The 27,999-nt window shown below is 39.1% G+C and overlaps 2 protein-coding genes across 5 annotated transcripts in view; one reads left to right on the top strand and one right to left on the bottom strand.

Moving 5' to 3' along the window:
- The window catches only part of LOC133540636 (GTP cyclohydrolase 1-like), a 65,694-nt gene that overhangs the window by 31,854 nt on the left and 5,841 nt on the right, over window positions 1-27,999 (bottom strand). The window lies entirely within an intron of this gene.
- Window positions 84-27,999, top strand: LOC133540632 (phosphatidylinositol 3-kinase regulatory subunit alpha-like). 3 transcript variants are annotated; one of them, XM_061883411.1, is made up of 12 exons: window positions 84-629; window positions 2,199-2,621; window positions 10,522-10,662; window positions 11,108-11,213; window positions 11,335-11,433; window positions 13,733-13,913; window positions 14,182-14,304; window positions 14,421-14,563; window positions 18,951-19,127; window positions 19,285-19,353; window positions 20,863-21,024; window positions 21,102-27,999. In XM_061883411.1, exons 2-12 carry the CDS (start codon window positions 2,393-2,395, stop codon window positions 21,289-21,291), a joined length of 1,620 nt encoding a protein of 539 aa, XP_061739395.1. In that variant the 5' UTR covers window positions 84-629; window positions 2,199-2,392; the 3' UTR covers window positions 21,292-27,999. The 3 variants fall into 3 exon arrangements, with proteins under 3 accessions (XP_061739395.1, XP_061739394.1, XP_061739396.1); XM_061883410.1 differs by having other exon boundaries at window positions 2,180-2,621; XM_061883412.1 differs by lacking the exons at window positions 84-629; window positions 2,199-2,621 and adding an exon at window positions 10,778-10,841 and having other exon boundaries at window positions 10,525-10,662.

Below are 27,999 nucleotides of genomic sequence, written 5' to 3'. Positions count from 1 at the left end.
TGTATAGCAACAGCAGCATCCATGCTTTATATATTTATTTTGAAGCTTTTTTTCCCCCCACCGCTTCATTCTCATGCTTCTGACCCCCACTGTGCTGGCACAACTGTGAAAAAGAGTTCCAGGGTGAAGAGACCAGTGCTGCGTGTGCCTTTACCTTTCTCGTACCATCATTTGCATGGTTGTTTTTAACCTTTTTTTTAACCTGATGGACAATTTCAATATTTTAACTGCAATCCTAGAAAAGTTTTGTTTTTCCTTTTTAGAGGCATGTCAGAAACTAAACACAAGTGGGAAAAGTACTGGAAAATGCTTGATATCAGGGAGGACATTAATGGTCTTGGAGAGGAGACGAGAAGAAATACCCAGAAGGAATGACATCGTGGGAAGAAGTTTCTTTCGTACGGGATACACAAACACATAGTGGTGAGGATTTTCAAAGATGGAGGACACAGGAGAAGAGGCGGTACAGGATAGGAGGAGCGGAAGGACATAAGATGGCGTGAGGACCAAAGCCGGTGGTTGGTTTGATCCGAGCCACGTGTGTGTTCAGCTACGTCTCCTCACCACGTTATGGATGTCGACGAAACGTTGGGTTCTTCTAATGGCTGGTCTCTCTAGTCTTTGACCAGGTAAGTGCGTACTATAGGCATTCTAGATAATAGATTCATTCTTCAGGCAGTTTGGATATCTACAAAAAAGTTGCCATTGCCAAAGTTCTACGCATGTTTAGCCTTCAATCCGATACAATATAGGGCAAAGATGGCATGAAATCTTGTGCAAATATGGCGGACGTCAACCGTCCCATCTGCAGAAACCATTTCATCGTCGTCCGTCTTTATCCGGCGAATTTTAACTTGGTGATTTGAGTTGCTCGTTTCCTTACAAACTCCTTAGCAAACACTTTACCTTTCTATTTTTACCATATTAATTGTTCTAACTTTTGTAGGTATTTTCCTATTTTTCACTAGTTAACAAAATGAGTACAGTTTGATTAGATCATGATCAAAATCAAGCCAAATTGTGGATCGAATATTTAACTTGCATCTCAGAAATTATGATTGTTTGTTAATCCCAAAAACGAGGTTATCGAAAGGTTGCTGTAGGACCAAATCTCAAATGATGTCGAACAAAAACTGCATCGACTGCATACCACTCGAAATATTTCATTACTTACCGGATTTTTTATTGTGCGGCATTGTCCAATGATTGTCATCGGTTGGTAATTTTGGTTTCTACCAAATGGTCCTTTATGAAATTGGATTACATAACAAATAATCTGTACGACATTAGATGTACAGAGTTAGAATAAGACAGTAAATGAAATGGTAAAAAAGTCACTGTACTGATAAAACTGCGGAACCTGAAAGAGGTGACGTAGATAAAGGTTTTTTATGCTGATCTGGTATATGCGCTTAATTTTTTCAGTTGCAATCGACAAAATCAACAATTTTGTTTTATCGAAAAACATGACGATCTTAACTGGCATCAACTTTATTCATTATGCAAATATATACCGTAAATGTTTCTCTTGCGTAAAAGATAACTGTAAAATCACTTTACTGTTGATACCTAGAGTATAAGAAAAGACATAGGGTCATAAATTGCTGACTAAATTCCAAAAGCTTGAAGAATTTAGCGCCATTCCCATGGAGTCTGTCGTTAATCGAGTTCTGCGGAAAATAAAGCTATTACGTTAAATGGGTCGCTCTGTTCTGGCTGTGCTGCGCCATTGGGGAATTAAACAGATTTCAATATTTGGTTTCGTGTCTCATTTTCTTGTTATAGTAATCCTTGATTATATTGCAAAAATAAGACATTTAATAATATCTTACAACTTAGTGCGAGTCTTGCTGTACTTAAATAAGGCATCAGATAAATATAACTAAAGATAATATAATATACCGTAGATAATCACACACTAAAAGATATTGTCATTCTGCTTTAAAGTAAACGCATCACCAAAAAAATACACAGGGCTGATTAATGTAAAAAGGTTGTAAAATAAATTATTTTGATGAAAATTGATTAGAAAAAAGCATGTTTTAACCATTGAGGATAGCGCTATAGAGGTGATATTGTATTTGTATCCAAAACCTCAATTCTGTCAAAAAAAGGTACATATTGTGGCTTACATAAGTGAAGGATTTGTTTTCTCCTAAAAAGTGATTTTCTGACAAAGGTCAACATTCTGCTCAAAGATGTGGTTCACTCAGGGATTCAGACTGAGGAAAGAGTCCTTCCTCCTGAACACATGGCATCCATGAAATCCGCCCTGTCGCCCTGTCTATCATTGGCCATGAGTGTAACGGGAAGCTGATAGCATGTGACCAACAGCACCCTGGAACCCAGCATCACGCTGCTACACCACCTTGATAAAACCTCCGTCAGGAAAATGGCCGATGCAGGTTTTCGGTTTTGGAACAAGGACAACAAGTTCCAGCAGGCAGATTTGCTGACGTCACCATTGGCATCACTCCATCTCATCGACGAAAAGACCGACCAAATGGGGGATGAGCATGGACCACATTTTATATGTCCTCCAATAACATCATCCAGCCAATCACAAAAGGAGGCTGACATATCTTCAGCTCCATGCTCTCATCAGTCACTATCATTTCAAGGTAAAATGCTGATGATGTTTATTGACACATTATGCTAATCAATCTGTAAAGAAATGGATTACAGTATTAACAGCTCACACACACAAACAGTGCTTTTTCTGTGTGGAATACCAAAGTAACATCCTGCTACTCAGACATTGCATTCGTGGGCCTCGAATTTTAACTTTTTAAGGTCAAGGCAACTGTTACCATAAAAGGAGGGCTCATATTTTAGGGCACCAAGGTAAAAAATATTTTTCTTTCGAGGCAAGGGTTAGTTGGAGTTTTAAAATGTGTGTGTGCTATATATATATATATATATATATATATATATATATATATATATATATATATATATATATATATATATATATATATATATATATATATATATATATATGTATATATATATATATATATATAACCGAAGTAATAATTAAGATTGTTATCACTATTGAAATCATGATTACTGATTCGTAGGTAAAGCAGTGTTGGGTTGTGAACGTAATACCATCATATAATTTGTAATGTCTAATAAAAAGACCATAAATACACATTATCCATATATCTAAAAACAAATATTTCTTGTTTTTTTATTCTTTAATAATATCAACTTGTCAATTTTTTGTCATTACATGATGCCTTTTTCTGTATTTTAACATTTATAGAGGGAGGGTTTTTTTGTATTATTTAAGTTATATATATTTATATGTACATGTAGATGCTGTATCAGGACAGATCAATTAAGAGTTTGAGCAGAAATATTTTGTACATTAGAATTAACTACACACAACAACACCCTGCTATGTCACATGAAGGGTTTTTGAAGTAATACATTTGTGACATGGAAAAAATAAGCAATGTACAAAAAACCTGGTGTTCACTTTTTGATATCAAAATAAAACACAAAGCATTTTAGCTAATGAAGATTAAGTCAAATAAACAGGCTTTGTTCTTCACCTATCAGTACAACAGCTTGGCCAACAAAAATAGAGAGTGACACCTCTCATATCGAACACAATCTTCACAGCCTGCGTTCCATTCGATGAGATGACAAAACATTTTAGCTAGTTTTGATGTTGTTTGAACACTGATACAGTTTGCAGTTGAATAAAGGACGAGTGAACATCCCAGTAAACAAACTAGAGACTTTATAAACAAGTTGTGACAACGTTCACGACACATCACCAGCTGCATTTTTCCTCACGTCATTAACTGTCAGTCACAGCAGCTGATGACCCCTGTATTGAGAAAATAAAAACAAAATCAAATAGGTTTTCTTCTTTGCTGTATACTTTTAGTGTGGGGACAAGTGTGTCTATCTCCAATATTGTCCACACCTGTCAACATCTAACAGCAGTACGCTCTCAAACGTATGGCGGGAAGCGAGAGAAAAATGATGTTATATCAAGCGCTTGGCTCCGTGTAAGAGGAAATCTCCAGAGCAAAATCGATGTTGACATTATCAAGCCAAACGACGCTAGTGCACATGCGCCTGACTTCGTGTTGCCTAAAATTCATTAATAAATGTTGTGTTACTAAACGTCTGGAATTTTATCGCGAATTATCATATCATTTACTGTTACATCCTTCGTCTATTAACAAGTAAAAAGTCAAGGACGGTCACGGCATGTTCTTGCTGCTGATGTTGGTAAATTTTTTAGGGCATGACTACAAAAGACGAGGGCAGTCGCCTCGGTTAAATTCAAGCCCGGCATTTGTATGTAGCTGTAATGTATAAATTGTTGCACACATATTTTGGTTTGCTGTTAGCAAGAGGGATATAAAATATACAGTAGGGTTATAATAATATTCTTAATATCTCAAAGCCTTTATAGCCAATTTTGAACCCGATCAAAGCCTGCAAAGGCCCTATTTTCAGCACACTTTTAAATGGGGAAGTGCACTTTTTTTTGGAATTTTGCCCATCTTTTCAGAATCATTATGAAAGACATGACAGAAGGCAGGCTTCACGGCGAAAGAGGGGTTAGTGCGTCGGCCTCACAATACGAAGGTCCTGAGTAGTCCTGGGTTCAATCCCGGCCTCGGGCTCTTTCTGTTTGGAGTTTGCATGTTCTCCTTGTTAATGCGTGGGTTCGCTCCGGGTACTCCGGCTTCCTCCCACTTCCAAAGACATGCACCTGGGGATAGGTTGATTGGCAACACTAAACTGGCCCTTATGTGTGAATGTGAGTGTTGTCTGTCTATCTGTGTTGGCCCTGCGATTAGGTGGCGACTTGTCCAGGGTGTACCCTGCCTTCCGCCCGATTGTAGCTGAGATAGGCACCAGCGCCCACCGCGACCCCAAAGGGAATAAGCGGTAGAAAATGGATGGATGGATGACAGAAGGCTTTTTTATGCATTCTAAATATTAAAAAGGAGCCATATGTAAAAATCTGGCCAGAAATGGTACTGCAATCAAAGTCAAAATTCTGTATTCCCTTCCCCCTCTCCCTGACTGAGGTTGCCAGATACCAGCCGAATCCAGCTCAATCTACAGGGCTACTCCAAGGAACTTCAAACTTCCACTGCCTCTTACTAGGGGTTGAGGTGCTGGGACCATATTAGTTGAATAGACAAGCATTTTGTCAACAACAAATCTTCAAGCAACACATTTTACACAGAAATTTGGCTATTTCCAGGAAGAACAACATCATGTCTGCGTACAATATCGTAACAAATAGCAATCGAACGGTTATTGTCTGTATTATCAGAAAAAAAGACTAAAATGAACTACTACAAACGCTGGCAATGGTTATACCGCTGAAAATAAGTACAGCATGCTTAGCAGCCTAATGTACACCCACAACTAAAGAGGAGACATTTTACCAAGGTATGCCTATAGGGTACTGTTTCAAACGTGTCAGATTGCCATATGAATAGGTAGATGTAGTCCACAATCTGCAAACATGAATGAAGAAATATTTCATCATGTGATTTGGCTGTCTCCATACATTTCACATTGCCATGACAGCCGTGCTAATGTTGGAACCCACTTCCTCAGCGTATCAGCATATTGAGAAGAAAATAGGCACTGACACTACCCATATCCAAACAGGTTTTATATGTCGAAAAAATATTTTGCCCTGTCAGTTCATCAACATACAGGTTAAAGGGCATATATTTACCCCGTTAGCCTATACGCCGATGTGTCATCGAACTGGGCTATACGTATGCTCCAATTGACCGGGCTAGCATGCTAAGCATTCGTTGCATGAACATACTAGCTTAGATCAGTCGTCTCAAACTCAATGTGCCTGGGGGCCACTGGATGCAGGGTCTGGGTGAGGCTGGGCCGCAAGAAAAGATTTCTTCCAAAAAATATTTTTAAATGTCTTTATTTTTATTTTCAACGCCAAATAAAATCAAAATATGAATGAACAAATTGAGAATCAAGAAATGTGAGGCAATGCAAATTAAATAATAAAAACAACAAATAACGGTTTGATTTGGTCCAGGTTATCAGGGACTGTTATTACTGACGGACAGGTGTTGCGGTGTGACTGCAGCAAGGCACGTAAGAAAATCCTCGTCTCCATGGCAACGTCTCTGTCGCTTTCACTCGTTTGCCGCTTTTCCACTAACGCAGGGGTAGGCAACCCAGAACGTTGAAAGAGCCATTTGGACCCAAATAACACAACGCTGTCAAATAAAACTCACGGGCCGCACTAACATTAAACTTGTATATTAAGGTGCGGGCCGTAAAATAACGTCTAGCGGGCCGCAATTGGCCCGCGGGCCAATTGAGACCCCTGGCTTAGATAAACAAGATCATAGACTGTATTGGACAATAGACTTTACATACGAAATGTCCATTTCCATTTATTATAAGTAATAACAAAACGTAAATGCCTTACTTGCCTATCAAGGAAGAAATTGGCAAGTTTGGCATCAGATGAAAAAATCTTCTAAGCCTTCAATTGTCTCCATCTTTCAAAGCCATTCCCCGATACAAATCCTTTTTTTGTTTCTACCTTTGTCATGAATACGTTTAGAATCTTAATGACGCTTTTTAGATTTACTAAGGCCTGACATGTTAGTACCTTTGCCAGTGGCAGTAGCTCGATGAAAATGGTGGTGCGCAACTGGCAAACTGGATGTAAAACACTCACAGACATAATTGGTCAAAGGGTCGAGAGCGGGACATCGAAATGTAAACAATAAGATTTCGGGACTGTAAATCCAATTTTTAAATGAAATGTATTAATGCTTTTTGACATATCAGGACATTTTAATGATGACTTGACAGGAAATCATTACATATGGCTCCGTTAAATAAATTCAATCAAAAGTCTGCTTGCATTGGAGCCTATGAGAGTTGTTCAATTTTGCTTATATAGCCTCTAAAAAAACATCCAAACACCTCCATGCATGATGTAAGTATATATGTAATGTAATATAGTAACAGGCACATTTATAACATTTAATATTTACGCAAACTCGTGACAAGTGGCTTTTTGTTTAAACCCCCCTAAAGCTACAGTTGTCGAAACAATGACGTCACAGGTTAATTGTTGAAATGCAAGATTTTGTTTTATAATGTGAAATAAGTTTGCATTTAATCTAAATATCTGACAACACAAGTAAGTGAACTTCGGTGTGATCACCTTTGTGATATAACATTGCCTTAATCTTTTTAGGCATGGAATTTACCAAAACTGCAAAGATGTTACTAGAACCATTTTCCGCACTTTCATGATGGCATCATGCAGTTAATGGATGTTAAAAAACGTATGCCCTCCACCTTCCCCTTGAAGATGCCAGTCCACACTTACACATAGGATTAGTTAGCAACTTCACATTTATGTGCTACCAAGTTTACCAAGTGAGGGGATTATGCTCTGCTTCAGAAAGTCAATTTGATGGAATTCATGTTTCCCCTCAACAAACCACACTCGTGCATTCTGTTGCCATTGCAATACCACCACAATGGTCTACTGTAGGCAACACCTCACCAGTTATATTTGTACTTATTTATATTGTCAACTTCTCATCTTAGACTACATTCACACTGCAGGTCAGAGAGGCCCAGATCTGATTTTTTTCCGGCTTTTAGATTACAAACCCTCTATATATATATATATATATATATAGAGGGTTTTAATCTTGTCAGTTCAGGAGAAACGGACATCAGCGGGGAGCTACGTTAACTTTATTTTTCAATTCACCTGCGTAAACAATTTACGCAATGTACGTAACATGCAAGTAAATACATCACAACGTACATTTGTGTGTGTGAGTACACACACACGCACACGCAAATTATTTGTGCACTATTGACGCACCGAAAAAACACGTTGCTCACCAAAACCGGATGTTGTGTCCACTTCTGCTGGCGGGTTGCGTTTTTCCCCACACACACAAATGACGTTGCTCGCCCAAAAATGACGTAAAAGTCACAATCGGGTTGCCTTTCTGTTTAGACTCCAGTGATATTTGAAAAGATTAGAATCCAATCAGAAGTACCTTCTGACGTGACCCAAATCTGATGCGAAAAGATTTGAAGCACTTTAGGGTGTTTAGACTGGCAGAAAATATTCCATCTAGGCCACTTGAAGGCAAAAAAAAAAAAAAAATTTGGTCATCTGCAAATTTTTTAAATCAAACCATAGAGGCATGGTGTAGATATTTATAAAACAATCTTGCCTTCCTTAATAATTCGTCCAAACAAGCTTTTTGGAATTTAGCCAATTTATGACATTTCTCTTAAGTGTGACATCAGCGGATATCTCCATATAAGGCAAACATTTACCCGAAGATCTTTGCACAAGTCCGCCATAAGTTCCTTTTTTTTTTTAACTCCATCCTTTTGTTGTGGGTCACATTGGCTAGTAAGTGCACATTTATCCTCCGCTGTTGGCATTTTTAATATAAAGTAGCATATAGCTGTAACATATCTGTCAGACTCGATATAGAAGCGCTAAAAACTACAACACGGCTGATGAGGAGAACATGCAGTCAAAGAGGAGCATCATAAAGAAAACTGCCAACAAAACGGTGCATCCCGAAGAGATGTTCAGAAAGCCGCTTGAAGATGGTTTGTTAAACATAATCTATGCAACATTTTGACCAAGGGTTTCAAACTCAATTTACCTGGGGGCCACTGGATGCAGAAACTGTGTGAGGCTGGGCCGCAAGAAAAGATTTCTTAAAAAAATCTAACATGCACTTTGTATTGATTTCACTTTCTTTGAATGGCTTTCCCGCCCTAGCAACATAATTGCCAACTCTCGCGGTCTTTCCGGGTAACACCCGAATGTCAGTGCCCCTCCCGACAATTTCCCAGAGCAATCATTCTCCCGGTTTTCACCCGGACAACAATATTAGGGCGTGCCGTGATGGTATTGCCCTTAGCCTCCTCTACAACCTGCAGTCTCGTCTGATTTTCCACCATACAAACAGTGTGCCGGCCCAGTCACATATTGTACAAGGCTTCTGTGCTACAACAAGGGGCGGGGGCGTATAATGTAGCCCGGAAGAGTTAGGGCTGCATTGGATTCTGGGTATTTTTTCTGTTGTGTTACAGTGCAGATGTTCTCCCAAAATGTGTTTGTCATTCTTGTTTGGTGTGGGTTCACAGTGTGGCACATATTTGTAACAGTGTTTAAGTTGTTTATATGGCCACCCTCAGTGTGACCTGTGTGGCTGTTGATCAACTATGTCTTGCAGTCGCTTACTGCGTCTACAGAAGCCAAATACAACATGTGGCTGGACTGGCACGCTGTTTGTACAGGTTGTAGAGAACGCTAAAGGCAATGCCTCCACAGTGCCCCCTTAATATTGTTGTTTTGGGTGAAATTTTGGATTACCCCTGGAGGGGCACTGAAAATTGGGAGTCTCCCGGAAAAATCGAGGGTATACAAGTATGACGCCTTAAAGCGCCATTCATATAAAACTTACGGGCCGCACAAACATTGAATTTTTCATATTAAGGTGCGGGCCGCAAAATAACGTCTCGGGCCTCGTGTTTGAAACCCCTGATTTTAATTAAATAACCACCATTACATGTTACGTAGACGACAAGGAACTGTTTTAAATGTAGGGAAAAAATGTTTTCCCTATAAAAATAGTATATACCTTTTTTAAAAAGGACCACATGTGGTATTTCTCTGGTTCGAAGAAAAGAAGGCACAATAAATGTTTTGACCACAAGCTTTCCACTGATAGTCATAATATATCCTTGCGGGTATTTCAACAGCTAGGATTATACTGTTTTTGAGGTTGAGGGAGTGTGTTCACATAGACTTAACATTTATAAACAGACATAATTTATGACGCAAGTGAAATTTCCTGTATGTAGGGCATGGGTTGATAAGTTAGGGCCTTTCTAATTTTAACAAGTCATACACATTATTCCTTCCACTTAAGGCGTTGGCTGCATGCAGACAATTTAATGCATCTCTTAGCATGTCATCAAGTATCAAAAGGTATAAACGTTCTACTGCTTATAACAGCATGTCATGGCTTGCACACATATAAAGCTTGCGAGTGCAATGCCAATGCAAACAGTCTGAAGCCATACTGTTATGAAGACACAGGAACGATAGACAGCAGCAATTTAGCGTAACAAGTAATCTCTATGCAGACAGCTGTTGTTTGTGAGGCAAGGCAAAGCGAGGCGAGGCAAGGCGAGGTCGAACTCCAAGCAACACACATTCTGGCCCAGTGTGCCAAAGCATTGAGGAGTGCCATTCCTGGTATTCTAGGCAGTCAGACAGTGTCACCTGTCAGCAGACTAGTCTGGGCAGTGTTTCCCACATAGTGCAGTACTAAGCAACATAACCATATCACTCTCTTAGGAGTCCTTGTCAGTAAGACAGCAGCTTGTGAACAACACAGACATAATGCAGATCATCAGTAACAGACTAGTCTGAACGGACAGGATGGCTAACACCGGGTCGTTCTACATTTGATATTGCAGAGACCGTGCAGCCTCAGATGAGCCGAAATGACAGCGAGGCTCAGTCTCCCACTTTGACAGCGTTCATGCAGGATCTTTCCACATTTGCCGCTGCTGATGACGACGTGTTTCAGGACTTAGGAAACATCCCCAAGGAAGACGGTATTCTCTTCAACTTGCTTAGTCAAAGGAATTCTCTGTTTTTATAGCAGTATGTTGTCCAAATAAGTTTTTAGGCTATACAGTTATCAATATTGGTATTGTTGTTCTTCTGTAGAGTTTCCCCACCTGATGTCTGGTCTATTGAGTACAATCCAACTAAGGAGGGATTAGACCATTAGGTTTGTTTTTCCCGTGTTGGTGTGTAGTTGGACTTGTAAAGTGGAGTGGAGTGTGAAGTGAATTACATCTATATAGCACTTTTCTCAAGTGACTAAGTGCTTTACATAGTGAAACCCATTATCTAAGTTACATTTGGCACTGGAAAAATACTTGCAAAGTTAAGAAACAACCAGACACTGTTTGCATTAGGTCAACAAATACATTTCATATGAAGAACAATATTTTATTGAACAATACGCTATTATCATTGCATCTCTTCGAGCAGAGATCCCGCCCAAGAACATCATCACCACAGCAATGGCAGCTTGTGATGCCTGCACTGAGCAAAAACAGCTGGCTGATTCAGAGTGGTACTGGGGCAACATCTCAAGGTGCAGAGGCTCTCTTTTCTCTTCTTACAGCGCCACAAATACAACTAGAAGACTTTGGGGAATTGATCAGTTAAATACTTTAAATTAAGCTTAATGAAAAATAACTGCTGTATTTCATCAGAGACGAAGTCAACAGGATGATGAGAAACACACCCGATGGCACATTCTTGGTACGAGATGCTTCTAGCAAGGTCAAGGGGGAATACACCTTAACACTGAGGTGAACTTGTTTTTCCAGTTGGAATTTCTAATCAAGAAAGCACCCACGTACACTGTCCTTCCGCAGCCTCTCACAAAGAACCACCAAATGACCAAGGAGAATGAAGAGTATAATAATAATAGTAGTAACAATAATAATAATAATAATAATGATAATAAAAAACTGTCAATTTCTTCAAAATGTAACTGTAGATTTAAGTGTAGGGCTATCTTCGACTAAAGATTTTCTTATTTTCATAGTCAAATCTGATTAGTTAGATTTTGCCCACAGTCAATCTTTAGTCGAATCCATAGGCTTGTTTTTTAAAAAAAAAAGAGAAAAGTAATCCCATTGTGATGATCTTAGTGTATACTGACTGGCCACTAGTTTACAGTAAAACATTACATGATGTAAATCTAGCTGCTATAAGGTGATTCTTATAAAATACTTATAACATTAAAGGCCTACTTAAACCCACTACTACCGACCCCGCAGCCTGATAGTTTATATATCAATGATGAAATCTTAACATTGCAACACATGCAAATACGGCCTTATTAGTTTACTAAATTGCAATTTTAAATTTCGCGCGAAGTATCCTGTTAAAAACGTTGCGGTACGATGACGCGTATGATGACGCGTGCGCGTGACGTCACGGATTGTAGCGGACATTTTGTTCCAGCCCGATCCCAGCTATAAGTCGTCTGCTTTAATCGCATAATTACACATTATTCTGGACATATGTGTTGCTGAATCTTTTGCAATTTTTTTCAATTAATAATGGAGACGTCAAAGAAGAAAGATGTAGGTGGGAAGCGGTGTATTGCGGCTGCCTTTAGCAACACAAACACAGCCGGTGTTTCCTTGTTTACATTTCCGAAGGTGAAGCTTAACTATGGAACAGAGCGGTCAAGCGAACATGGTTCTCTACCACATGTCAACCGGCAAGTTTCGGTGAAAAAATTGTGGTAATAAGTCGGCTCTTACCGTGGACATGAGCGGAGCTTTCGTCATTCCTCATGCAGCTTTGTCGAGAAACGTGGCTTCCCTCAGAGACGCTGGCAGTCACAACACCCGTGGCCACATCCCGCTGACTTTCAGGTACGACTATATAATCTCACTAAAACACTAGTAACACAATAACTATATAGGGGATTTTCCAGTATTATCCTGGTAAGTGTGTCTAATATCTGAATCGCTCCTACTGCCCTTTTTTTTTTTCTAGTCCTTCAATCTCACTATTCTCATCCACAAATCTTTCATCCTCGCTCAAATTAATGGTGATAACGTCGCTTTCTCGGTCCGAATCGCTCTCGCTGCCGGTGGCCATGATTGTAAACAATGTGAGGATGTGAGGAGCTCCACAACCCGTGAAGTCACGCGCACATCGTCTGCTACTTCCAGTACAGGCAAGGCTTTTTTATTAGCGATCAAAAGTTGCGAACTTTATCGTCGATGCTCTCTACTAAAGCCTTTCAGCAAAAATATGCAATATCCTGAAATTATCAAGTATGACACAGAATGGACCTGCTATCCCCGTTTGAATAAGAACATCTCATTTCAGTAGGCCTTTAATATAGTCTTTCATCAGGTCTCATTTGCAACACAAAAAGGCTCAACCACTCTGATAAAGAAACATGAATACCAATTTCTTCTTGTCTGATGCAGCACGCTGACGTCAGGTCACTTGGCAACTGATACTGCCTTTTAGAAAGGCATACACATGCACGCACGTGCTGCTCTCATATGAAACATCTCTCAACTGCACCTAGATTAAAAGTTGTTGTTTTTTAAAGTGATGCATTAGTAATTATTGATATTATGGTGTATTTCCATTATTAATTATATTAGTTTTTTGGTTGAGTAACAAGAACATATTTTTCAGAACACTGGTAGTAACACCAATGTTTTGTTTGAAATACCAATATATTGTATATCACCATTTAACCTAAAAATACCGGGATATCAGTTTTGGTCCATGTCGCCCAGCTCTAAAAACAAAAGAAAATATCACTAAAGTTGAAGTTCTTTTGGGGTTGCTGGAGCCCATCTCAGCTGCATTCGGGCGGGGTACACCATGGACAAGTCGCCACCTCATCGCAGGGCCAACACAGACAGACAGACAACATTCACACTCATATATACATATACATATATACACACACACACACACACGCACACTTGTTTTTGTACCCCGCCTTCCAGCGGGAATGCAGCGGAGATACGCTCCAGCACCCTCCGTTACCCTGTAAGGGACAAGTGGTAGAAAAATGGATGGATGGATGTATGTTTTTACATCCGATGTATTTAATTCTTACAGGAAAGATGGCTCCAATAGACTGATAAAAATCCTCCATCATGGTGGAAAGTACGGCTTCTCTGAGCCATTGACTTTCCTTTCAGTCGTGGAGCTTATTCAGTACTACCAGGACAAGTCACTGGCCCAGTACAACTCTAAACTAGATACGCGGCTGCTGTTTCCCATCTCCAAATATTTGCAGGTGAGTTATCTTGTTTGTATTATGACAAAAATGTTTTTTGCATTCATGCTTAGTTCCGGGAGAATATACAATAAATAATGTCAACTGAATCAACATTTTAAAAAGTAAATGATAGACTATTGTTACTACTTTCATTTTGTGCTGGGTTAAAACACTGAGCAAACTTTGAAGAGTTTTCAGAAATGAATAACTCCCCCCACATTTAACAATATTAGTTTAAATCAGAAAGTCTTCACAATTTATCAGTAAAATATATCTGTCTGTGCAGCATGTTGTGATGGAGGTTGGCATGGATGCAGTCGGAGAACGGCTCAAGTTATTTCAGGACCATTATGAAGAGAAAAGCAAAGAGTATGACCGTCTCTATAAGGAGCTCAACCTAACATCACAGGTACAGTAGTGTCCCAAACATTGAGTCTTGCCCTCATCAAGCAACATAAAAATGCTAATATACATTTTTATACAACAGAATTTCCTGTATAACAATAGTTTCTTCATCCCATGTAGGAATTACAGACTAAACGGATGGCCATTGAGGCTTTCAGTGAAATCATTCGGATTTTTGAAGAGGAGTGTGAAACCCAAGAGCGCTACAGCAAGGAATACATTGACATGTTCCTAAAATTAGACAACAGCACAGAAACTGACAAGTACGAAACCAAACACATTTTGATTTGATGTGTTGTTTTTCAATTATTAAATATTTATTCCAATTATGAAGAGTACTTTCTGAGCATGCACACTACCTGTACAACAGGGGTCGGCAACCTTTACCCCCCAAAGAGCCATTTTGACCCGTTTCACAAAATAAAGAAAACAATGGAGCCACAAAACTCTTTTGAAATTTAAAATGAAATAACACAGCGTACAAAGTTTTATTTTGCTTTGTGCTATGTATAAACCAGGGGTCTCAGACACGCGGCCCGCACCTTTATATGAAAATGTAATATTAGTGCGGCCCGCGAATTTTAATTTAATGCCGTTTGACAACATCACAATTGCCAACCATCCCAATTTATCGGAGAGACTCCCAAAGTTCAGGGCAACTGTTCTCTTGAATGTCTCCGGATTTTCATCCAAACGACAATATTAAGAGCGTTCTGTGATGGCATTGCGCTTAACACCCTCTACAAACGTAACAAACAGCTTGTCAGCCCAATTACATATTGTATGTGGCTTCTGCAGACACACTAATTGACTGCAAGGCATACTTGTTCAACAGCCATACAGGTCACACTGAGGGTGGCCGAATAAACAACTTTAACACTCTTACTAATCAGAATCAGATTATGCGCCACACTGTGAACCCACACCAAAAAACAATGACAAACATTTCGGGATAACATACGCTCCGTAACACAATATAAACACAACAGAACAAATACCCACAATCCCATGCATCCCTAACTATTCCGGGCTACATTATACACCCCCGCCCCACCCAACCAACGCATGGAGGAAGGGGGGGTGTATATGTTTATGTTATGCAGATGTTCTCCCGAAATGTGTTTGTGATTCTTGTTTGGTGTGGGTTCACAGTGTGGCACATATTAGTAAGAATGTTAAAGTTGTTTGTATCCCAACCCTCAGTGTAACCTGTATGGCTGTTGAGCAAGTATGCCTTGCAGTCACTTGAGCGTGGTAACGGCAGCCACACACTAGATGTGGCCGGCCGGCCCTCAGTTAACATGGTATGAAGGCGCACGCGACGGCATGTTCTAGAGAGCGTTAATGTTATTGCCATCACGGCACACCCTCAACATTGTTGTCCGGATGGAAATCTGAGAAAATTATCCTCGGGAGATTTCAGGGAGAGGCATTGAAATCCGGAAACCTCCCGGAAAAAATGGGGGGGATCAGCAGGTATGCAGCTGAGCCACGTCAGAGTGATCAAAGAGCCGCATGTGGCTCCGGAGCCGCGGGTTGCCGAACCCCTGCTGTACAACATGTATAACCTCTGACCAACAGTGAATCAATAAATGTATATTTTTTTTACTGGCAGGCTGGACTAGAGCTACGCGATGTAGAGAAAATTATTCATACTGATACAGATGATATGCAGTATATCACGATAGAGTAATTCCTCGTTTACCACTGTTATTGGTTCCAACAAAGTCAGACTCATTATATTATAAATTTATTATTTTCATAGCTAGAGCATAACAACTTTTAACTACCTTCCAAACATATTTTCCACATTATGAGAGCCCTTAGACAGGAAATAACACCCTGAACTCACCTCTACAATATTATAAAATAATATTGTAATGCTGCCTGAGACTGAGGCGATCAGTGGCCACGATACTGAACAGCGTGCTCTAATTTGTTTGGTCTCATCATTGGGCCAATACTCTTGTGGTATTGATATTTTTAGTTAGTTTTACTATTTTTAAGATTAAAAATGCATAATCTAGGAAAAATCTTATAAAAAAAAAAAAAATATCAGCGATGTGGTAAAACTGCAATATTTGAAGAGTGATGTGGCTTGGGACGACTAAATAACATTTTTTCTATACACATGGAATTAACGTCAATTTAGCAAATATTTTCCCCTTCTATTTTTAAAACCCATTTTATGTATAAAAATGACAAGACAATTACAAAAACAAAAGTATTTTAGTGGCTTGCCTTCTTTTTAACAGTGTATACTAGGGCAATGTCGGCACATATGAATTTAGAGATGGTATCTGCAATTTTCTCTGTGTCTACAGGACTGCTGGTCATAGATGAGATGTAACTAGATCAAAATGTGCTTCATATTTAAAAGCGGTCTCCCTGAAAGAAGGTAGTCAGAAATGTTGTGTTTTTAATAGTTATAAGCATATTAGTTTGGTCTTGCGCAAGGGATTAGAATCGCAAATTAAATGTGGAATTCACACTACAAACCGAAAGCGAGCACAGACCTCTTCGTTTACGGTGTAACTTGCCCACTCAGGCAGGCATGACGGATGAGACAGTGCTGCTGCTTTTTTTGGAATTGTCCCAACTCTACCAACCTACACAGCACCCCTGCTAAAAAAAATTTAAAATCTTGTCATGTCTTAAACCCAATTTAGTGTATCCTCATTAATGTCATACACCTATCATAAACAATGTATTTGGAGAACGATTGTTAGGTATGTTTTTCTTTTCATCACTCTGCGGTTTTGAGGTAGCACATTTCAACACTGTCTCGGTTATGTTTTTCATGCAGAGTCTTTAGGTGATAGAAAATATTAAACTCTTTCAAGTTTGTGCAGATTACCCTACACTTGTTTGGTCAGTGTCTGAATTTTTAATACAAACCAAAGCCATACAAAAGGAGTTTCTTTTTCCTTTATTTGGCATTAATTCCACTGTGGGTTTGGTTGGTTTGTGCTTTTCGTCTCTGCAAAGTTGTTGATATCCATGCTCCCGCCAACTCTAGCATGCATGGATGTATTAGCGCTGGGAAGTTTTTATATGGCACTACAATATCAGGCATGTAATTTGACCACAATGAAAAAGACTGAAAAAATTTCCGGAGGTCTGGGGGACGAAGGCCCCCAGCCAGGTCCAGGTCCTGGTTTTTCACCAATTTAACATGCTAAAATTAACAAACACAGCACCATTTGAAGAAAATATTTTAGTGTTTAAAGACATGAAAACATCATTAATAGAACATACATACCGCAATTATCCTAATGAATATGGTTCAGTCCCAACAGTATTTAGTCACTAATATTTACATATTGTGTTCATTTCACATCCACAGGTGTTATTATCTACAGTTTATTTACAGTATTACCACATTACTTCAGTTCACTTCACACATTTACTTGCTCAGAGAGTCCTAACATGAGCTTTCCTTGCAATTTTCTGAGCAGCCTGTATTTTCCTTTTGGTCTCTGCTTTTGTAGCTTCTTTTTTGGATTTCACTGCCAACTTCTGCCTCTAGTATTATATGCAAAAATTGTTCAAATAAATTGTTAACTGGAATCAATAATGCGACTCTTTGAATTTCTGTAATTTCATAATATATTTTCAAGTGGCTTTTTATTTTTAGAAAAAAATATTTATATTTCGAGAAGCAATAATTGGTTAATATTTAAAACAAACATGCGTATTTGGCAGGCAAATATTTTTTAGCTTACCTCATTATTAACAACCCTGTCATGGATCTTTCCTCTCGATGTCTACGGCAGTTGTCGATGTAAACAAAGGATGAAGTCCGTAAGGTTTGCTCACTTTCGGTTGACATCCAAAAGTACCAGCTAGTGAAAAGTTTGTTTTCCCTGCTTCAAGTTGTTTCATATGTTTTTGGCGTTTCGCATGTACTTCCAAAGCCTTGAAACCTTGTGATCCATAGTCAATATTATCATGACACCACGTGCACAAAACTCTTCCGGGACGATCGATTTTCCGAATAAAATCGCCGAACAAAGTCGTAACTTCCTTCTTCCCAACAGTATCAGTGATTTCCCTTTCCATCCAGTTCCTTCGAAACTTATTTCTGACATGTTTATCAATTTCTTTTACTCGTGAAGCGTCCTTTCTCTCGAGAACTGACATCGTTTACATTTGGAAAATGGCGGTAACATCATCATTCATAACAGATGTCCTGATTGGTCACAAGGAACATATTGACCAATCAACTTCACCGTAGTTGATTGGTCGACACTTTTTCCCCCCCGAGATTAAAAAAGACGAAATTACGACTTTAGACGGAAAAATGACATGCCTGCAATATACATTGATATATTTAACAACACTAGACTGGCCCTTTAAAATCTGACAATTTATCCATGTAAAAAAAAGTATGATTTCCCTAATACTTGTAATATCAATTGTTCTGATACAAATGACAGTCTGTTACTTGGACTAATTTACCACATCCGAGCAGTTTGTATTTAAATAATTTTCTATTACCGACCAACTTAAACATCACATTATGATTAAAGTGTCATAGCGTTTCTCCTTAATGCAAACTTGCAGTTCATGTTCAATAGAGGTAAAAACATTCATGAAGGAGATGAGTAAATAAACATCCTTTACTGAGTCTGGCCTGCTTTTTTCTAGGATTCAGAATAACTCTGATGAGCTGCAATCAAGGGTGGAGGAGATACACAACAGCAAAATGATGTTGGAAAATGAATTGAAAAGCAAGGTGCTGGCCCACATGGAAGTTGACAGAAGAATAAATCACCTGAAGCCAGACCTCGTGCAGCTCAAAAAAATCAGAGATCAGTATTTGATGTAAGTCCACACTTCCAATTAATTTAACAGTTCTTTCTACATTAATCCTATGGATTCTTACCTGGAATTAGAATTACTGAATAGGTCTTTTTATGTGCATACTAACTTAGAGCAAATCATATCTATCCAAGCAAACTAACTCTGCTCTCGGTTACAGCTGGCTCTCACAGCAAGGAACCAGGCAAAGCCAAATTAATGACTGGCTTGGTGTAAGAAATGAAGAAGAGTGAGTATCATTGTTTATCCCTTTATTTTGGGGTGTGGCTCAGATAGTATAGCTGAAGTCTTGAAACTTGAAGGTTCCTGGTACGAATCCAGCTTTCACCATCCTAGTCAGTATCATGTCCTTGAACAAGAGGCACGACGAGGAGGAAACACTGTCAAAGTGGAGCCACATAAATAAGACCGCCCACAAAATGGCGCATCGTTAAGCGACAGTCAGAAAGCGACTTGAAGATGGTCTGTAACACTTAAAGGCCTACTGAAACTCACTACTACCGACCACGCAGTCTGATAGTTTATATATCAATGATGAAATATTAACATTGCAACACATGCCAATACGGCATTTTTAGTTTACTAAATTGCAATTTTAAATTTCCCGCAAAGTGTCCTGTTGAAAACGTCGCAGAATGCTGACGTGTACGCGTGACGTCACGGACTGTTAGGAAATTTTGGCGCTGCGCGCACACACAGCTAAAAGTCGTCTGCTTTAACCGCATAATTACACAGTATTTTGGACATCTGTGTTGCTAAAGCTTTTGCAATTTGTTCAATTAATAATGGAAAAGTCAAAGTAGAAAGATGGAGTTGGGAAGCTTTAGCCTTTAGCCACACAAACACAAGGTGATTCCTTGTTTAAAATTCCCGGAGGAGAAACTTTACTATGGAATAGAGCGGTCAAGCGAACATGGATCCCGACCACTTGTCAACCAACAGTTTCCGGTGAGAAAATTGTGGTAAAAAGTCGCCACCTACCGGAGATCAGCTGAGCTTGTGCCGTCCGTACAGCTACCGTCAACTTCCATCAGACACTGGCCTCTACACACCCGTGGATACACCCTTCCGACTATCAGGTCATATTAAACTCACTAAAACACTAGCAACACAATAGAAAGATAAGGGATTTCCCAGAATTATCCTAGTAAATGTGTCTGAATCTGTCCCAATGCAATCGCGTTTTTTTTTTTTTTTTTCCTAGTCCGTCGCTATCAATATCCTCAAACACGAATCTTTCACCTTCGCTCAAATTAATGGGGGAATTGTCGTTCTCTCAGTCCCAATAGCCCTTTTTATTGGAGGCTTCCATTAAAAACAATGTGAGGATTTGAGGAGCCATCAACGGGTGACGTTATCGTCTGTAACTTCCTGTAAAGGCAGGGCTTTTCTGTTAGCTACCAAAAGTTGCAAACTTTATTGTCGATGTTCTTTACTAAATCCTTTCAGCAAAAATATGGCAATATTGCCAAATGATCAAGTGTGACACATAGAATGGACCTGCTATCCCCGTTTAAATAAGAAAATCTCATTTCAGTAGGCCTTTAATCTATGAAACATTTTAACCAAAGAGCCACCTTCCATGTTATGTAAACGACAAGGAAGAGTTTAAAAATTTAGAAAAAAATTAAATAAATATGACCCATTTAATGCGCCTTACAATCCAATGCGCCTTTGTAATAGTAGTGTTCTCTGCTTCACAATGTAATTTGAAATTGAAGCTTCCACTTTTTGTTAGCCCATACACCCTAGCAGACGGTACCCACCACGAGGAGAGAACCTGGTATGTTGGAAGTATGACTCGAAAGGAGGCAGAGGAACTGCTTAGAGGCAGAAGGGACGGCACTTTCCTCATCAGAGATAGCCAAAGTCAGAAAGGATCCTACGCCTGCTCTGTAGCGTGAGTACATTCAAATTTGCTTCTTTGGATAGTGTCATTTATGATAGAAATAACAGACCGTTGACCCTCTTGCACAGCGTGGACGGGCACGTGAAGCACTGTATGATCAACAGGACATCTACGGGCTATGGCTTTGCTGAGCCATATAACCTGTACCCATCACTCAAAGAGCTGGTGCTCCACTATCAGCACACATCCCTGATCCAACACAACCAGCAGCTGAATGTAACCCTGGCCTGGCCTGCTCTCAGCCAGCAGCCCAGCTGAGAAACCACCAGCATGCCACACTGATAGCACTTTCTCGATGTTTCACTTTATCAGCACTCCGAAGAACAGCAAAACAGGAAGGACACTGTTAACCAGCTCAAACTGAAAAGGTGTTGAGAATTTTAGCGCTTATTTTTTATATCCTACAAAAGCATGATGATACCTCCCTTTGTTTTTCGTTTTTAGAACAATCACATGTCTGTAATGTTTTTCTTGTTAGGCAACAAAAAATAGAAAATTATATTTGAGACCAAGATTTTTTTAGTGCATTAACTATGAAACCTCACGTGCTGTGACAGTATGATAGATGCCCACAGTATGTTTAACATTGCTTTGACAGTCACTTATTCCTTGAGGAGATTTTTATTGAAGCAATTTGCTGGCGGACCCAATGACAATGTAAACAATCGGTACATCTGCAATTAATGATTCTCTTTACTCAGGATGTCCTGATCATCCATAAGTGAGATCGGCCGATACCAATCACATGTATTATAATCCCTTAAATATTTTATTTATTTATGGGGGGTGCTATTGACAGTTTAACAATATCAACACAATATTTAAACAAGTTCCTTATTCTCTTTCTTGGTGTGTTCAGCCTCGTCCTTCGTGGATAATGATACTTAGACACTTATGATATAAAGAAATGCAGCTTATTTGCAGTAATGGAGGTAGTTAATACCTTAGGTGGAGCTGCTCCACATTGTGTATGGAGACACATAATTAGCTGTTAGCTACACAGTCAGCCAGAGGGATCAACAATAAAATGCATTGATCGGCAATGGCGATCACATAATTTTCACAAAAATCGGCCGATACTGATTTGTGGCCTATCGATTCGCATATCCCTACACTTAAGTAATGGTAATGGTGTTTAAGCAGCTATTACAGTGGTACCACAGTTTTCGTTAAAACCCAATTTTTTTTGTATGATTCAGTTTGAAAAAGTAGATAAGAAACTTTATTGAATTGAAGAAAGAAATTATGGCAAAGTATGAAGGTGGCAATTGTATTCCTTACCTTCCCCTCTTTCTCTGCACTTTGCCATCTTGCCCTTAGTGACGGTAAAAGTGATTCATTCATTAATTTATATATACTTAGTGTATATTTATTTTATAACGCAAATATATATCTGCACTGTTTTCTGCATGTACAGTAAGAAGGGGATTCATATGGGCCCCATTTGTCGCAGGCTACCTGACACATAAAACGTGACAAATTGGGGATGTGCACTATCCACCTTAGCCGCCAGATGGCAGTAGAGTGTTGAATATCTTAAATGCGTTTTGTGGCAATTCCAACTTTGACCACAACGCCAGTTGCGTTATACAGAGTGGTACTTTACATCATTTTTAAGCAGACTGCTTGGCAAAATGATTAACCCCTCACTAGGGCTGGGCGGTATACTGGTATTACTATGAACAATTTTACAGTTAATACCGGTATATTTTAGAAAGAGATATATTTTTGTAACAATACGTCATACCGGTATCTTTTGATGTGCCTTTGTTACAGCAGTTTGCGGCCGGGGGGCCTGGCAGGCACCGTAGCTGAGAAGGGTACGGCACGCATCCGGAGTCGCTACCGCGCTTTGCCGACACCAATTCCCGTACTATAGCTCCAGCGACTGGCGGGGGATCCTCTTTAAAAACCAGAGGTAACACAAACTGGTGAAAAGATTCAACAAAACAGCTGTCACAGCCAACAAAACCGCCTCCACTGAAGCTAACAAATACAGCTCAGTTGAAGCTCTCGCTGAAATTACACGTTGCCTGGCAACAGGCACCGCCTTTTAAAAAGGCACTCACTGTCTGCCATCATAAAACTTCTCAACAGCATATTAATTATATTTAAAAAACACAATTACATGTATTAAAGTTTAATTCCATTCATAATTAAATTACATTTTTGGTCAAGTAACTATAATTACTTTTAAAAAGTAATTTTCATAACACTGGTAGTAACAGTAATGCGGTGTTGAGTTTAAATTTCCGCTCAGTGCGTTTGTCATTTCTGGGTTGCAATGTTTTTGACCGAGAGGAACATACATTTTGTTATTGTTTTTTTATTATTATTTTTTGTGGGTGGGGAGTGTCATTCAATGGCTGCATTAGACAAGTTCTAGAGGCATAGCATATACACAAACAGAAAACAGCTGAAAATTAGGAAGAAGATTTTCACAATGTTTTAAAAGATTCAACCTCACCAAAAGGTGGGCTGCTCCTACTATTTGGTCACCCAAGTTTACGTTTCGCCTAAAATGTTTACATTTTGAAGTTGCTTCCCTGTTGTCCAGCAATGCTAATATTTCCAACAATATTTAGTAACATCAGTATGTTGTTGCCATAGAATAAACAACCTGCGAGAGATTTATTTACAGAGCATTTGTGGAGTATTAACACCGCTTTATTTTTTCCACATTTATGTTACAGCCATATTCCAAAATGGAATAATTCGTTTTCGTCATCAAAATTCCCCAAACAATACCCCATAATGACAATGTGAAAAGGTAGAACATATTTTAAAAATAACATGTACATAAGTATTCACAAAATTTTCTTAATACTCTGTTGATGCACCTTGCGCAGCTATTACAGCCTCAAGTGAATTAAGCATGGTGGAGGCAGCATAATGCTGTGTGGATGTTTTTCAGCAGCAGGACCTGGTAGACTAGTTAGGATAGAGGGAAAAATAAATGCAGCAATGTACAGAGACATCCTGGAAGAAAACCAATGCTTTCCATCCAACCTGATGGAGCTTGAGAGGTGCTGCAAAGAGGAATAGGCAAAACTGCCCAAAGATAGGAGTGCCAAGTTTGTGGCAAAAAGGCTTGTGGCTGTAATTGCTGCCAAAGGTGCAACAAAAAAAAATTGCGCAAAGGCTGTGAAAATTGTATTGAGAGCAGTGCTATCAGACAAATGGCAGTACAAATATGTGCGAGACTTATGGTTGTCAATGGGAGTGTTGTGCGACACACCAACTAACTGTTAGTATACCTGTGAGTGCTTGTGTTCTTGTTTCTGTTACACAGATTATTTACATACACACATTTAGAATACGTGTTAAATCCGTTCTGTAAAATATTCAAAACGCAGTTTTTGTACCGTTCTTGTGAAGAGAAAAACATTGAAACTGAATGCACACCACAAGAATTGCACAGCAGCTCTTAAATGGGGTAACATTAAAGCATAGAATTTGCACTAATGCATCTCATTTGATGCGGATGTATCATGACCGTTTTCTGTTATGTCATGTTATTGTCTGTAACTGAAGCAGGCCGATTTGTGATGGTGCTAAGTGTGCTGACGGATGTCATGTGACTAACAGAGCACTAATGGACAGTGCTAGTGTGTGGCATCTTGTTACCAACAGTGGTTTATTATTTGGAGTAGGTAACTTTGTATTTTCTCAAGTGTGTGTGCGATGTCATCTTCTGCTGCTGTATTGTAACGTATATACTTCATCCCCATGCACAAAGAAACACATCAGCCTAGTATAACGCACCTGAAACGATCGGTTTGATGAAACTATAGACAGAAGATGAGCTGTTATCTTGTAGCTTATAAAACAGTGGGGCTAATTTATGAATTTCTTTGCAAACGGCCATATTTGTTTTGAAGTTTTTAACACTGAAAAATTGTGTTATTCATTGTGCAATGGCGCCATCTTTTGGACAAGTTTGGTCACTGCAGGCGCTGCAGGGTGAACGTCCACAGTATTATCTTTGGTTGTGTGCTTTGAACCAGAAGTACAAGTGCCGTTCCGTCGTCGACTAGTCCATAGCCTTTCTTCATTCATCACTCCAAACAATGTTTTGGAAGTTTTACAACATAACTAAAATATTTCATAATTACTAAACCGTCCCCAGTGTGATGTCTGTAGGAGTGTTTTCATGCTTATTTGTACGTACTATCGTAATGTTACCAAGCTAAGATTCTTAGCATTAGCTAATATGATAACACGTTTACGTATTAGTATTAACTTACAATGGCATTCTGTTCGTATAGTTCCAGTTTCATAAATTCACCAAAACGTCACAGAGGAGTTATTGAACATGTTAAGCTGATTGGAGAGTTCGCTTCCGCAGCTAGTGGGTCCATGACGATGACTTTTGTTTTGTTTGATCAGCCATTTTACTGCTGGGTGTCAGGCACCGTTTGGAAACAATTAAGGAATGACCATTTATAAAATAACTGATGTCACAACATATATCTTCTGCTTACAGTCCGGTGCAGCTAATACATGGAAAAAAAGATTTACTTCTAAAATTTAGTGGGTGCGGTTTATGTGCGCAATAATCTGGAAAATACGGCAATTCCTATATACCCAAATCTAGTTGTCTATTTTTTACCTTTGTACATTAATCAGTTTTGTTCAAGTAGCCATTATACAAGTGAATGGAATTTTCCCTAAACATGACAAAACATGGTGAAATATTGATTTAAAATACACACTCGATTTTCTTACATCCAAACCCTCCTCAGGTGATTTTACTGTGTCACTGCTGGCTTGGAATGGTTGCAGTATGAGGGAACAAGCTTTGAAAATACTTTCCCCAGTGATCTCAGTTATGGTCATATTCACATACATTTGCATTACAAAATAAGGGAATGTTTCTGTTAAATAAGGGAAAACAAGTGGAATTCTGCCTGAAATTTACAACATGGGAAAAATACAAAAACGCAAGGGCACCACTAAAGAAGTGAAAAAGACAGGAGAATTTCTGGGAAAAGGTGAGGGCTGACAAGAATGAGTATTCACAATTAAAATGTAAGTCTCTGTAATAGCAGTGCTGGAAACAATTACATCAATATAACATTTGAACAAAACAAGCTACTGCATGGTATATTAACATCAGCTTCCATTATAGAGTATGTTGGTAGAAGTTTAGAGACTGTTATGTAGAATTTGAGGTTGTTTGAATTGTGATAGCTGCGTTTACACTGCAGATCGAAGCGCTCAATTTAGAGCTCAATTTAGAGCCTATAGCAGAGATCTTCAACAGAGGGTCCGCGATTCCACGGCAGACAAAAGGGGTACTGCAGGGAAGCTGTGAAGTTTTTGGTTGATTTTTATGATATATCGTTTTATATTTACCCTTACAATTTTTTCACAAATGTATTTAAATACACATGAACATTGAGCCAACGCATTGTCACGTAGTTGAATATGAATAAATAATAACATGAGTAAATCATTACTTCATTCATGTTAGTATTTAGTATAGCTAGCCATCGGCACGCTGTAGTGGCCAGCTAGCGATCTGCGCCCTAGTTGCCAGCTAGTGATTAGAGCGCTAGTTGTCAGTTAGCAATTAGCACACTACTGTCAGCTGACAATAAAGCCCTTGCTGCCAGCTGGCAATTAGCGTGCTAATTGTCAGCTAGCACTTGGCGTGCTAGTTGTCAGCTAGCGATTGACACCCTACTTGTCAGCTAGCAACTGGAACGCTAGTTGTCAGCTAGCAATTAGTGCGACAGTTGCCAGCTACCAAATAGCGCACTATTATCAGCAAGGGATTTAATTTCATTTGCAGAAGCCCTGATTCAATGCAATTACACGCAGTACATGTTTTCTGTTAAAACTGAAAATGCCAGAAAGTGTCGAATTGGAAGAAAAGGAAGAGAATTCATATTAGGGGTTGCACGTTCCGCTTTAGTCGCCAGTCGGCACTACAGTGTTGAATTTTTTAAAATCCGTTTTGTGGCAATTCCGACTTTGGCCACAGCATCAGTTGCTATATAGAGTGACACTTTCCATCATTTTCAGCAGACTGCATTGCAAAATTATAACCCCCCCCCCACCCCTCACGCAACATTCACTCAGAAATGGGGCCATATAAATCCCTACAGTATGTATTATTTCCAGCCTTTTGTGGTCCACATAACATTTTGTGCCGGGACATCTGTGGATTAAAGGACTTCTTCTCAACCAAATTTGTTTACCGGAAGTAAACAAATACCTGACTTCGAAATACATTTAAAATTATCTCAAGATCTCGCAAAACTATCTCAGGATCTGGCAATATTTTCTTTGGATTGTGTTTTGCTCACCCCCTAACCCCTGTATCTGAAAGAGGCTACTTGGAAGCAAATACAAATCGGAATGGTGTCGCCTCATAGTGCAAATCAAAACTACGAGAAGGGCAGAAAAAGAACAATCTACAGGAATGTTGTGATTGAGAGGAGTGTTACAAAAAATATGTTTTCCTGTCACCTGTTTGACATTTGTCCGTCATCCTTTCAGACATAGACATTTTATTCAAATATTTGGTCAATCGGAAGAATTATTCAGCATGAAAAAAAAAGGGGAAAGTTTTGTTTGAGTTTGAGCTGACCAAATACCTCTCTATTTGTTGTTTCCCCCCAAAGTAAGTAATGTTTCTGTGACTTGTCGCTCTAGTGACTGTAAAAATTGCCCTTCTTCTTTTATCCAAATCATTTAGTTGCACTTAATATTTTATTGCTGTCAAGAAATACTGCTGACGTAAATGTTTGTTTTCTATTTCAATTATGCAATGACATTGTGCGTGTTTTGTCGCGGTAGCTTGTCTTTCTTGCAGGAGTGAGTCATCTGATGAAAATGTGCTGGTTCAAAATGTTTTAGTTGGTGTGAAACCTATTGTCCTTATTTACCTTCTTCCAGACTACCATTGTTCATGTATGCACTTTAACTACCAAATAAAGTCAACATTATAAAAACGTG

The sequence above is a fragment of the Nerophis ophidion genome, linkage group LG22, assembly GCF_033978795.1.
Source record: "Nerophis ophidion isolate RoL-2023_Sa linkage group LG22, RoL_Noph_v1.0, whole genome shotgun sequence".
In the NCBI taxonomy this organism is placed as follows: Eukaryota; Metazoa; Chordata; class Actinopteri; order Syngnathiformes; family Syngnathidae; genus Nerophis; species Nerophis ophidion.
This window is presented reverse-complemented; position numbering and strand designations above follow the sequence as displayed.